The sequence below is a fragment of the Mizuhopecten yessoensis genome, unplaced genomic scaffold, assembly GCF_002113885.1.
Source record: "Mizuhopecten yessoensis strain PY_sf001 unplaced genomic scaffold, ASM211388v2 scaffold2671, whole genome shotgun sequence".
Classification (NCBI taxonomy): domain Eukaryota; kingdom Metazoa; phylum Mollusca; class Bivalvia; order Pectinida; family Pectinidae; genus Mizuhopecten; species Mizuhopecten yessoensis.
Window position 1 is genome coordinate 2240573 of NW_018404662.1, and position 14718 is coordinate 2255290.

At 34.9% G+C, this 14718-nt stretch overlaps 1 protein-coding gene across 1 annotated transcript; it reads right to left on the minus strand.

The window, feature by feature from the left end:
• Positions 1-233: 233 nt before the first annotated feature.
• Positions 234-7574, minus strand: LOC110446347 (sodium- and chloride-dependent neutral and basic amino acid transporter B(0+)-like). The gene is made up of 6 exons (XM_021491461.1): positions 7561-7574; positions 7195-7319; positions 6070-6182; positions 5646-5777; positions 1095-1262; positions 234-371 (listed from the first exon to the last, which is right to left on the minus strand). Exons 1-6 carry the CDS (start codon positions 7572-7574, stop codon positions 234-236), a joined length of 690 nt encoding a protein of 229 aa, XP_021347136.1.
• Positions 7575-14718: the final 7144 nt, after the last annotated feature.

The following is a 14718-nucleotide window of genomic DNA, read 5'->3' on the forward strand; positions in this document are numbered from 1 at the left end:
TGTGCTCATGGTAATTTTGGTGCGCCGTGCGATCACACAATTGTATTATCGAAACGAAGAACAAATATCACAAAAATGTTAAAATCGGGTATGTTATACAGACATACAATTAAGATATTAATGATTGGAGTATTTAAATCTGTTGGTTGTCGTGGAAACTGTATTTTTAATTCTACCTGTTATACATTATTGATATATTTGTTACAGCCTCAAGCTTCACGAAAGGTAATCTTTTAATTACGAGTTCCACACAGGTTAATCCGGATTGTCCGCCAAATTCCACCCTTGTATTTGTACATCTTGTAAGATAGACTTTCTCCATCGTCGTTGGGACCCCATTTCCGCGATGGAGCGACTAATGTCATGATCTTCTACAATGCAAAACGAGAGTGATGATTTATCAATAGAAAAAGAATATCTTCATGGTAGTAGCACAACTGCCAATAAAACAAATAAACACCAAGAAAATAACGACTTATCAACAAAACTGTGTTCAAAACTCAAACTCCATAAACTAGGGCAAGATATAAGCAAAAAGTGAATAAGAGATTCATGTAAAACTACAAGGAGAAAAAGACCATCTAACCTGGAAACGCTAGCGTGTTCCGCTTCATCGACGACATCTATATGTAAACCTTGGTCAAATCCAAGATATATCACGTTCTCAAACTACGGTAGTGACAACGAAACAATGATGTCTTTTTGTAAGTCTGTCAGTATGTGTTTTAATGTTCATGAGCTTTGCAAACATTATTTCACGAAAATGCGTATGGTTTTGTTTCAGCATTGATTGCACATTTTACTTGTGATCAATGTTACTTGATTGTTTTTTAGGGCTTTTACTTTTCAAACCACCTTAACAAATCGCTATGTGTATTTCAGTGATCAATTGACCTATCCCTTAATTGCAAGTACAATTTGTGTGGAAAAAATCAACAGTCATTTAAGTGCTATATACCAGTATAGCTCTTAATGCATTAATACCAAAGACATATGTATTTATGATATGATCATTGCATTGTAACACATTTACAGAAATTATTAAGTGACTTCCCTTTAGTAAGTCAATTTTTTGTTAGGATATCACCACTGACCTCCTTGAGTGTACCAGGTGTCTGTAAGAGTCGCTTGATGGCGATGATAGGAACCGGGATTACACACATCATAGCGATGAAAATGCCAACAATTTCGAGGTATTCTGGATACAAATATCCTTTGTAAATAGGCGGCTCAAACTTCAACGCCACAGCAACGAAGGCCAACTAGATTGCGAAAAAAGATTAATCATCGATTACTGACAAATAAAAAAACAAAACTTTTCGGTTGTTCAAGAATCCCCATTCTTTTTATTCGACCGCAATGAGCACTTGTGTAAGGTTTTGATATCGATAAAAAAGGCGGGTTCGTATTCCTATCAATTATATGTATCTGTTTTCGGAAAGATTTAATACAGAAATATGATTAACTACAATAATGTAGTGTTTCGTCTTTCGAAACATACGAACAATCCCCCAACACAAACAGAATACCACTCCAACTAAAGAATCTATAACATTCACACATTAAACTTATCACTAATGAAAAGATACTTCATCAATATTACCACACTAAATGGACAAAAGGTCTGGCTTATGAGGACAATCATTTGTTAACTACAAGTAATTCCTTCCGCATATATTGCAAATAATGTGAACTGTGATTCGCGAATTGATAGGTAAATTTCAGACGCCAATCTTCCTGAACAATGGGAAACAAATGCAGTGGGGTTTTTTTCGACATATAAATAAAATTCGTTCAGAGCCTTTGGTCCTGATGTCATATTTAAAGGATATATGTGACACACTTACAGGTGATTGTACCTTAGAAAATTGTTCTAGATACAGAATTTCAAAAAATTAAATACACTGCATCATACAACTTGTCCGTCATTTAAGTACTCATAGATCGCTATAATGTTTTTGTATACGGATCACTTACGAGCATAACAACGGGAGTCAAAATGCACCATGATATTCTGATCAGTACTGATGGTTTCCCTCCGGTCATCAACTCAATGTCCCGGCTGAACCTCTCCGCTCCTAGACAACCATTTTATTGAGATGAGTATGAGGTATGCATATTGTTAGCACACAAAAGGTCGAAACAAAAACAAAGAAACGTTCACAAACATTCACAGGAATCTAGATGAACATTTCCTTTATAATATATATAAATATAAAAATAAAAAGCACGAGTTGTTTCGACTGCCCTAGCGCTTTCACCTCTTGAAAGGTTCATCAGGGAAACTGTTTATTCTTGTTGACAGGCCAAAAACACAACACATAAAGTGATGACGTCATGATACATTATGACGTCACAATACAACCTTCCCAAATTGATACCAAAATTAACAATGCATTTTAACGTCAACATTTGGGGGAACAACAAAGATGGTGTCACAGAAATAGATACATTTATATATAGATACAGTTATGAGTTTAACAACGTTAACAATTAGCATTGATTCTTTTGACTCTCGCTGTACAGTGTCTTCTGTAGCTTGATATATAGGAATTACACGGAACTTATCATTTGCACAAGAATGAATATGCTTATAAACAGTTAAAGATCGAAGATGGTAACTTTTTTCTGTTGTCTGTGAGTGTCATACGTTGACGTAATTCACAACCAGTTTGTCCAATGTAACATTCAGAGATCTACAGTTCATATAAGCTTTTACTTTAATTTTGTTATCATTTTTGAATGTAAAGTCTTCTCCTTCAACAATATAATGGAACACATGTTACGGGAGCTCTTTTCTTTCCTGAAAACTCGTAATTATCCAGATGAACTTGTACTACACGGAATTCAAAAGGCTAGGGACAAGGGGCCTTTGCTCGTTCAACAAAACAATAGTGATAAGTGTGAAATAATACCGTTTGTGTCTTCTCACAACCCATATAACTTTAATGTGTTTCCAATTATCAAAAGCTATGAAAACTTTATGAAGACAGATGAACGTATGGGGAGAATCCTTTGCAAAAAGAAAATAATAAATTGTAAAAGAAAAATTTGAAAAGATTATTGTGTTCTTCTAAATTTATTGGTTCTAAACAAAATATATGTTTGTCGAAATGTAATCGTCAATTTTTAACTGTTTATAAGCATATACATTCTTGTGCAAATGATAAGTTCCATTTAATTCCTATATATCAAGCTACAGAACTGTACAGCGAAAGTCAAAAGAAGCAATGTTAATCGATATATTAAAACCTGGTTTAAATTGTTCTCACAGCACAGATCGTTGCACGAATCAACATAGAGAACGTATGTGTACAAATCTGTTGTTATACTCATGCCTGTAACCATATATACATGTTTCTATTTCTGTAACACCATCTTTGTTGTTCCTCAAATGTTGACGTTAAAGTGCATTGTTAATTTTGGCGTCAATTTTGGTAGGTTGTATTGTGTTGTCATAACGTATGATGACTTCATCACTTTTTGTGTAGTGTTTTTGTCCTGTCAACATGAATAAGAGGAGAAAGCGCTAAGGAAGTCGAAAAAAACTCTTGCTTTTTATTTTGTTATATTCAACCATCACAAGGATTTTCGAAATGTTTTTCTGATTATCTAGTTTAGAACGATTAGACAAAAAACATTAGAATATAAAACAACGCGGGTAAACGTGGCAATTGGGTTTAAGTAAAAGATATTCCAATGGAAATATTTTTGAACAACAAATATAATTACAAAAGTGTCGTAGCTAATTCCTACTTTGTACAAAATAACTGAATGATGCATAGATAAGATAAGAAACACTATTTCAGTTTTATTATTAGAAAAAGTAGGGGCACCGAAGTGTTATGTTCATTCGAAATTAATAAAACTCGGGCAAAATATGGACATAGGCTAATATTTCAGGGTGCGATTGCAATCATTTAAAAGTGCAAGGAGAATAATATTTGATATTCAAGAAGGGTGAACGTCTTTTTCTTTATCGACGAAGCTTGTTTTTAAATCTTGGTCAAATCCAAGTAAGACATAGATAATTTGTGTAATGAAAACTATGCTATATGTCACTTTAATGTGAAGCTATTCATATCGCACAATACTACAGTATCATGATGGTGACCTAGACACATTTTGAGGTCTTTATCAATCCATATATTTCAAAATCCTGTGTTGTAAGTTTGTCCGTTACCATCAATCACCTGATATGGATATCGTGGTACACTTTGTTTGTGGTATGCGTTCTATATTTTACTGAAGTCGTGAACATTACTTCTTAAGCTTGCATATGATGTATCACCTGATCAAGAACGTTCATATCAACAAATGATGACAAGAATGAACAGTCGTGAAGATAATGTCATGGATGTGAAACAATATCTCACTTATATTTATACTTAAAACTGTTTTCACTTCAAATGTTGTATATCATATCATCATCTCACTAACAAGAGTTTATTAAACAATTTGTTGGTGACTCCTACCTGTACACGACTAGTCTATGTAATTAGCCTTTTCGAAACATTAAATGGTAATGACTTATTGTGTTAATGACTATCAAGAACATTTAAAGTAAAAAAAACTCGTTACGATTTCTACGATTGTCTATTGAATGCTTGGCTTAATCAAAGGATTTAGCGTCACATCGACACGGTGAAAACTGGTAATGAATAACAAAAAGAAAGAAAACAGAATGTACAAGTATTTAAGACATGTTCATCTATTTGATGATTACATATGTTCCTGGACTGGACAGGAAAAGTCACGACTAGTGCCACATGTGATACAGAAGGAACTATTCATCCTTTTCTGTCTCATAATTCTTTATTTGCTAAATATCATATTTCAATTCCTATTTGAAAGGGGGAATCAATAAACAAAATTTATAAATATGATACGTTTTTAAGTGACATAACTTTTTATGCTAAATATAGTTTACGATTTATGCATTAATGAGCATATTTGAATGTATTGTAATTACCATATAACCAGCCGGCGATAATACACTCCAGAAAGGACAAGAAAAAGATGCAAAATGCCGAAAGGTACCAATCAAGAAACTGAAATATGTAGACGCCTCCCTGTCAAAATAGAACATTGTCAAGATGGAATTGTTACCATATTAACACAAATCAGTACTGAATAGTATCAATACAAAGAACAACAACCCTGAGCTCCCGTTGATTAGACTCAGTATATCAATACCAGAACCACAGAATTACTGAGTTTTTAATAATGTTAAGACGTAACGTCTATAAAATGCATTTTCGTTAAGGTGATTCATGGATGAGTTTGGATAGCTTTATCCCCCAAAAGGGGCGGTTTATTTCTTAGAAGTATCATTGCCAGAGTACATTGTTTGCATTAGCATATTTTGTTCGCATTTCGATCAAATATCGATCGCTTGCATGATCCCTAGATCTGTGCATACTTGTGTGGTTAATTATATTTTCCACGTCCTGTATATATTTAAACGTTGACAAGTCGAAGCAATTATACAATATTATGATTTCAGATTTGTACACTATTTAGTATCCGTGCTAACGTATGCTTGAGCACAGGTCGCCTGGATATACATATTCAATCGATGCATGTTTTGTACCTTTTTGCAATAGGTCAATGTCAACAGTGCACTATTGAAAGTAACATCTTACCTGTGTTGCAAATACAATACTTGTGACAAAGAATAGTATAAAGACAACGACGATAGCATGTTGCTTCCTTTTACCGATCACTTTGGGGTACATATCAGCAAACCCACTGATGATCGCTTCAACTGTAGCAAACTATGAAAAGAACAAAAAACGATCGCATTAGACCATGGGATGTACTGCAGTTATCAAAGTGGCATACTATTTGTACATTATGACGTCACATTATCATTTAACGTCGCGTTATTGTTATTCCCCTCCTTGTCGTCATTTTGGTATCGTACTGTCTTATTGTAGAACGTTTAGAAATGTCCCATATTATACACTGATTTGCTGGACAGTATTTGTCATTTCATTAAGATATGTGTATGGCAGTGTTGTCCTTCCTCCCTAAACAGCCCAGTTTTACCATGAGAATGATTCCTACCTGACTGTCGAGACCGACGGTGAACAGCATGAAAAAGAAAATGACGGCCCACAAGTGAGGAAGAGGCATGCGGGCAAGGACCTCCGGATACACTAAGAATACTAGACCGGGACCTGCAACAGAGTGGTATTTCCAGAATGAATTACATTGTATGGAGAAAGACACACTGACAACATTATCTTTTCAATACTATATATACAGGAGCTTGTGTGGAAGGAAAAGACATATACATGTGCACTATGTAGTTGTTTATGCTAAATAGCGTTTACAAAGTACTGTAAAAGCATAATGTTTCGTTTGGTATTTAATTTCCTTATTATGTGGTTTTATAAAAACAACGAAAAGGGTGAATAGTGTAAATAAAGCAGTTGTCGTCAGTTGTTGTAATACTTGCATTGAAATCGGCCTGATATTCTCACATGATTTGTCAAGGTAACCGCGAATATTTATGTCAAGCATGCTCGTTTTCTTATCAGAATTTGTGTTATAAAATGTCGGTTGGCCTAATTATTTCCATTTTAGATAGCTATTACGTACCAAACATATTCGTTAAGACTAAATAATATGACCATCGAGGGATGGTCGATCTATTGTTTCCCACTAACTGGGGTGAAGCGAGATGTGAAAAATTCACTTCGAGTGGACAGGTGCTCACCTCGAGCGATGTACAGTTAGCCGGACCAAATGTTCAGGTGTCAAACAAAAAAACCCAGGGTATTCAAATTTTTATTCCACGAAATATAATCCCAACGAATTTGTCCCAAAACAAAAACAACAAAATTGTAAATATATAATCTTATCAAAGTATAAAATACTTAAATCATATGATTTGATCAAATGCAATTTAAAGTATGTAATAACACATATTTGACCCTGTAGCCTAGGATGACCCGTGATATCAAGGTAGGTTGGTAAAATAAAGTATAAATGAATTTTTTCTAACTTATTAATAACTGTTTGTTAATGAAATTGAAGAAAAAAAATGATAATTGTTTAAATGTACATATACTATATTAAAGTTTGGTGTTATTAAATATAAGTACATGTAGTAATATAGGTGTATTTGTCAAAACCTTCAATGTGATTAGGGAGTTACCTTGTCTAGCATGTGCCTGAATAACCAACCTGATTCTGCTACTTCTTCAATAGAAAGACCGGCTTCGTGAGCTAGGACTCCCAAGATGGAGAATACAACCATCCCGCATAGGAAGTTACTGAAGGTATCGACACCGACGATGAGCATGACGCTTCTGTAACAAAATAAGACAGACAAAAATATACCACAGCGTCGGCTTGCATAAAACAACACCAAAAAAATAAGACCATATAAGAAACCAACATACTTTATAGGGAGGTGCGCATGCGCGGATAGAGGAAGTCGTGTTTTACAACCGAGAGGATAACGAAGTACGAAATTAACAAATTAGCCAACAAACTCACCATCGGTAAGTCCGAAAACCAGCCCCAACATACCACCTTACCATGACGAACCTGGCAGACGCCATCTTTATTTTACGACCAAATATAGTTTATATTGTCCGAGAACAAACTAAGAAATTTCCTGACAAAAAAATCACCACCCACTACGGGAAAATGACATCATCCGCCCGTCCTACTATCAGATGAGAGGCTACAAAATCTTGGCAAAAATTGAAACGGAAAAAATAATACAGTGTTGGTCAAAAAGTGGAGTAAAACCAGAGGACACTGCCCGTTGGCTACAATTCAACATCACAAGGAAAATCACCCAACATGGTGACATATGGCTATACGTGTGGTTAGGTACATGTGACCTTGCAACGAAGGATAACAGATTTATCATACTGAGATCAGAAACGGACGACGAAGTCAATAAAATATATAATAGTCTCAAAGAAATAGTACAGACAGTTCAAAACTATCCTGGATCGAAGATCACCATACTTGAGATACCAATATCTTCAATCAGCTAATGGAAACAGCACAAAGGCCATGAAAACCCCGACCTATTCTCCAGCCAAGACAAAATCTTGCAAGACCAAATCAATAATAAAATCAGACAGCTAAACAGCAGCCTTGAAAGTCACTCCCCAACATTCTCACCAGACTTTAGTGCTACATCTAAATACCGCAGTGGCAAAGACAGGAGACTTAAGATCAGGAAGTATTACAACTCATACTCCTCTTCCACATCAACGATCTACCAGACTCCGTCACATCTAAAGTTCGACTTTTCGCCGACGACTGCCTACTCTACCGCACCATCGAAACTTTTGAAGACCACACACTCCTACAAAAAGACCTAGAAAACCTGGAGGAATGGGTCAAAAGATGGGGAATGCGTTTCAATGCCAGGAAATGCTACATAATGAGCATGAGCAAGAAAACATCTAAATTTTACACCTTCAACAACCACACCTTAGAGGAAGTACAAGACAACCCCTATCCTGATTTACAAATATCATCAGACCTAACATGGACCACACAAATAAGCAAAGTAGCCAAGAAATCACAATCAACTCTGGCCTTCCTAAGCAGGAATCTTAAACACTGCACCTTGGAATATAGGAAAACAGCATATACCTCAATGGTAAAATCTGTAAAGGAATACGGCGCCACTATATTGGATCCATACCAAAAATCCGACAAGGACAAACCAGAACACATCCAGCGCCGAGCGATACGTTTCATCAAACAAGAGTACAAGACCAGAGAGACAGGATGCATAAACAAGATGGCACAAAATCTTGAGCTGCAGACACTAGAATGCAGAAGGAAAAGCCTCCGACTAGTGCTCTTATATAAGGTGGTTGAGGGGTTGGTCCCGGCACTACCCCCTGAAGTTTTTTTGATCAAATCAACAAACAGAAGACATATCAGAGCAAAGAAATTCAGTGGCTGCGTCACGAACCATATCGTAACAAAACATGTTAAAAACTTAAAAACGACTCAAAATGTTTTGAAATCCAGCAAGCCTAAACAAACCAATACACGAACTCATACTTTGTGAGAACTGGCATAGACTGGAACCAACTGGATGAGCAAAAAGTCAGTGNCCCCCAACCCCCCTGTCCTTCATCACACCAGAATTGGGTTCTAACGACGTACAGATACAGATAACGGGAATTTTTTGCTGCATTTTAATTTTTGAGTTTTTGTCCATACTTCAAGAGGGCGAATTTATCATTAAAATGAATGCTAGTTAACAACAGGATATGTATCTAAATCTAAACCGATGAAGGGCGAAAGTTTGACTGGGCGAAAATGTCCCGCTATACTGTGTCTCGTTTAGGCCATTTATCCCAAAGCCACATCATGATGCTATAAAATTCGACTAGGCAAACGTAGAAACAAACATGATGTAGATGTAAGGTCTCCATGCAAAACAAAATTGATTATTGTTTATATATAAACCGCTACAAAACCAAAAAGTCATAAAAACAGTAGAAAACCGGTTCATGTCAAATAGTAAACAAAGATATAAATGTTTTTGTCATATTGTTGACACAGTTGGTAAACAGTTAGCAGACCTACCTTGTCAAACTGTAAATAGTGCTTGCCCACTGAATATTTATTGGTAAATGTTGATGTCAAGGAGTAAACAGTTTATAAACGGTTAATGAGACTTAGATCAATTAATTGAGTTTGCGCAATATACCAGATATAAAAATAGTTCTGTTTTAGTTACCATAGACGTCAAAGGTTACTCTTCAGGAAGACATCTTAATGACCGAGGTGACGACATATTGTATGCTAGTGGGGTATTTAAATATTTAACTGCTTTCATTTTGCATTCATGGTCAATATAAATGCACACTAGAACGTAACAGATTCCATAAAACGCTTTGTGTTGGGCTTTTCTAATCTGCATTAATATTGATTATGAATGCCATCTCAAAGCTGTTACGTTTTTAAACATAACAAATCTGACTATCATGCCTGTATATCGTGAAGGACAATGTGGTGTTGATGGGCTATCATGCCCCATCATATACACCCTTTAGTGCGCGATATATGACCCTTTGTAATATATGTGAAATCCAACCAGTAATGCTTGATAATTATGTATGTCGATTCCATTGAGTTGATCTACGGGTTTATGTTATACATGTTATAAAGATGAACATCGCAATCGAATTTATAAAAACCACGAAATATAATCCCAACGAAATTTTAAGCACACATATATATAAACTCAACGAAAATATGAAATAAACATTAATTCAATTACAAATCCATGGTGTATTTATATTTATACACCAGTCATGATAAACGATGTAATCACTTATAACTAAAGTGTGTCAATGATTAGTATGTAAACTATATAGAGCATGACGGGTGAGCTAGATTTAATCTCGCCCGGTCTTATCTGTACCTCGCAAGGCATGCGGTTAAAACAACTTGTATAGAAACAATAACAAAAACAACCCACTAAATATTCCCTTTTTAAAAACATCAAATATCCTATTCAACGAAAAGGGTGTATAGCGTAAATAAAGCAGTCGTCTTCAGTTGTTTACGACAATATCGTTAAATTTGGATCGATTTCCGGCACCATGCTGTCATGATGGCATGACCCGATTTTGACACTTTTTCAATGGAGACACGGGGAAATAAACTTCTAGTGCAATAGAGAAACTATTGCTTAAATTAAATTAACAATACACGTCTACCTTCTGGAGTAATGATGAGTCGAGGTAACGGTGAATATTTATAAAAGCATGCTCGTTTTCTTATCAGAATTTGTGTTATAAAATGTCGGTAGGCCTAATTATTTCTACTTTAGATAGCTATTACGTACCATACATATTTATTTAAACTAAATTATATGTCATCGAGCGATAGTCGAACTCTTGTCTTATCTGACTTGGGTGAAGCGAGGTGTGACGAAATCACCTAGAGTTATCAGGTGCTCGCCTCGAGCGATGTTCAGCTAGCCGGACCTATTGTCTTATTTTCAGGTGTCAAACAAAAAAATACAGGGTATTCAAATATTGATTCCACGAAAAAAATATCCAAACGAATTTGTCCCAAAACAAAAACAACGAAATTTAACCCCAACAAAAATATATGCTTTTATAGTATATTCAAAGAGTACCAATACATATATACCTCATTATATTTCCTCTGAACTTCTGATAGCTGGCCATCGTGATGACGCCTCCCCAGATAGGTCCGAGCGAGTAGAACACCTGTAAAGCTGCCTCTAGCCATACCTTATTCGACAAGAAAAAGGAAAATTTGAACTGTGTTTAATCTTCATTTTCATATCTGCCCAAGCCCCATTCTTGCACATATTTCAAGGGAAGCCAATATGAACTATAAACTACTTATAATACTTTGTGTCACAGCCTTTCTGATGGACATTGCCAACTTAAGGGATAAAATATTTATCTATAGAATAAAAGATATTGAATGAAATGAAGGAAGTCGCTTTGTAGAATGCTCTCAGACGTAGAAACCTCAAAGTTAAATTCAAATTCATTCTCGTCACTCTAATGTATTCAAACCCAATCTATTATGCAAATCTACGGTATAAACAACGATGTGAAATAAGATATAAAGTGAACCCTTTTTAAAACTTTGTGTTTATGTTTGGACATGTGTCAGAAAATGTCTTCAAAGAATTTGTTTTACAAACATTTGACCCCGCGCCGTCCCATTGCAACAGTGTTAGAGGGCAAGTGTAATTAAAAAGGCTATAATTACAACTGCCTGTTTCAGGTATAGGAATATGTAAACAAACAGAATGGCCGCCTGAAATGTATTTTGAGGCAGGGCAAATGGTTTTTGTAGGAATATGTCTTAAAAAAGAAAAATATGTAAATATAAAAAGTACCTGGCTGTTTGGATGTAATTATTGTTGATATAATTACAAGTAGCCTCTGGCAAATCTACCATAAAACCCTCGATTTGCCAGAGGACACTTGTAATTATATCAACAATAATTACATCCAGACAACCAGTTATTGCTTAAATAATTAAACGGTTAAAGAACAAAATAATAACAGTTTACCTGGAAGTGCCATAGTCTGGAAAAATCTGGTGATAAATACATGATAACTCCATCCAAAGATCCTGAGAGACACAGACTTCTTACCAGTATTGTAATTAGTAGGAGGAACGGACCAACAACGGTCACATACACAACCTGGAAAAATACCATTTTACAAATTGTTACTATTGCTAGATCATTAGTTAACTGAATCAAACCATTAATAACCTACAAGAAGAATGTCTCACCTGTTTGTTGTCTCACAAATTCCTCATAAGATGTAAGTAAATATCATTAAATAGAAATGGTTCAGCATCATGTTGTGACATTTGCACGCTATATAGGTATCACTAGCCAAATTTCAGTTTCTCTCTGGCTTTGATGGATAACGTTGTCTAAAGTTTCGCTGGCTATGATTTGCTTTGATTTGCTATGAATGGCGTTACATATTGTTTTTTTATTTACGTCATATCAGTATCTATTACGTAAACAAAATTTACCGCCCCAACCACCACCCCATCCCAACAAAGTATTTAGGCTTTATATTAGAATTATTAGCGATACAGACAGTATCTGACTGTGATTAGAAGACAAGTACATGTACGAAATAGAGAAAATGACTCACCGGTTCTATGTTCACTTTTAACTGAACAATATCGCAACGCTTTTGAAAATGTCTCTTCGAAATCAAAGACTGCCGCCCACGATTTTGTACTGAGCGTGAAACCCTTGGATTTAGAAATTGCAGTAACTTCATGTTCGGAGGAAATAAAGGAAATAGTAACAATAGTATATGATTGTGAACAACAGATCGTACACACATTCTAACTCGTTGTCACACACTAAAGGTAAACAATTCCACATCTGCAAGTTTCTACAATATACCCTAATATCGGTCGGTATAGCAGCATGCGCACTAACTGCTGAATTACATGTAATTATATAAGGAAATAGATAATTATTTAAGCTTTCCATATAGGTATAACATGTGAATCTAGGTGATCGTAATAGTTTTATATGATCGTTCGAGTATTATGTAATTCAATGTATTTTTCCATTACGTTTCAGGAGTAAACGTAAATCGGTCTACGCATAAATTGTTGACGTCATAGTACAACGACGTCATTATAGGACATTTCAAAACCACGCTGAAATCTTGGCCTGACAGAAAATCAGGGTTTTCACTGCGTCAGCGAAAGGGTTAACACTGTTATAAGAAAAGTCAAAGAATATTTTCAAATGAATGATATTTGAGAAAGTCGGTAGAAGGTCAGATGAGTGCAGCCGATTAGCCAAGCTGGACCACGATCAAGCGCTGAATCAAAATAAAACGATAACCAATATTCAAAGCCATGAATATGACCTATCAGCCCTGTGATTGGTTGTAAGTTTAAATTGTTTCAATTGTAACGTTACGCCTAGGCAAGGACATGACGTCACAAACTTACACACTGGAGTCAAAATGGCGGCTTTTTACATTTCAAAAAGATCTTACTCTCGTTTTTTTTTTTTTTTCATATGGAATTTATTAAACTCGTCACGAAATTTTCATTGCAGCTCGCCAGATGCTCGCTTAATTTAAAAATTCTTAGACTCGTTTCATAAATCTCATATGAAATGGAAAGTCAGATAAGATTCTTTATACATTAGACATTGGACAGCCAAGTGACGTCTCTCTGATTCTTATGGATAATTTAGAAATCTATTTGATATTCAACATATATCTTCTGCAGTTTGTATTCAATTTTCATTAAACGCTTGATAATAGACAGAACATTTGCTATACCAATGAAATCGGTTAATTTTAATGATTAAAGCAGATACTTTCCTTGAGGCTAGAAGACTTAAAATTACCAGCAAATCAATCTAAATATATTAAACCAATCATTTTACTGGAATTATGGTGACAAATGTCATTTTTTATATGTAAGTTAACTTTGATAATTAAGAAAACATCACAGGACCTGGAACTCACTTCAGCCACAGGTGTTGAGCAAATATTATATGATATATATAATATACAATATTAATAATTGATATCTTATACTTATAGCATATAAAGGGTATACTGCACCTTTTAATTCACTTAAGATTGAGAGATATTTGAAATAGCCGAGTTTGAGATGTGTCGTGAAGCCATAACTCAGTATAGAACAGAAGGAAAGTATGAAGTGAATGTTATAAATTTCGAGTCAAAATATAGATAGGAAAGGAATTATTGAGATATCAAAACACTTTTCATTTGAAAATTACCTAAAACAACCCCCTGTCTTTATCCTTCGTTTTATATAAACAATCTTTCAGTGACGATTGAAATTCTGTCATGTTTCATTATTTTATATATGCCTGTTTAACTTACACATGTTTCAAAAACAAGAATTGGTATTATTTTCAAGCTAAGCTAGTCGGTTAATAGGTAATGCACTTATATATATGCAAAACACAATTTAGCCATCTACTCAATCGCGTATTGAATTGAAAGAAAAATCTCAACTTATCTTTTGACTTTGATAGGTAAACTGACCCATCTATCAGTGTATTTGCTTGTCCTTATTTGTGTGCATACATTAATCAATTCGTTGTCTTTCATCTCTTAGTCATGCATTTGTTTTTAATTCAGTTAATTAATCAGTATCCAGTCTGAAGCAGTACATTATTATGGTGTCGATATTTTG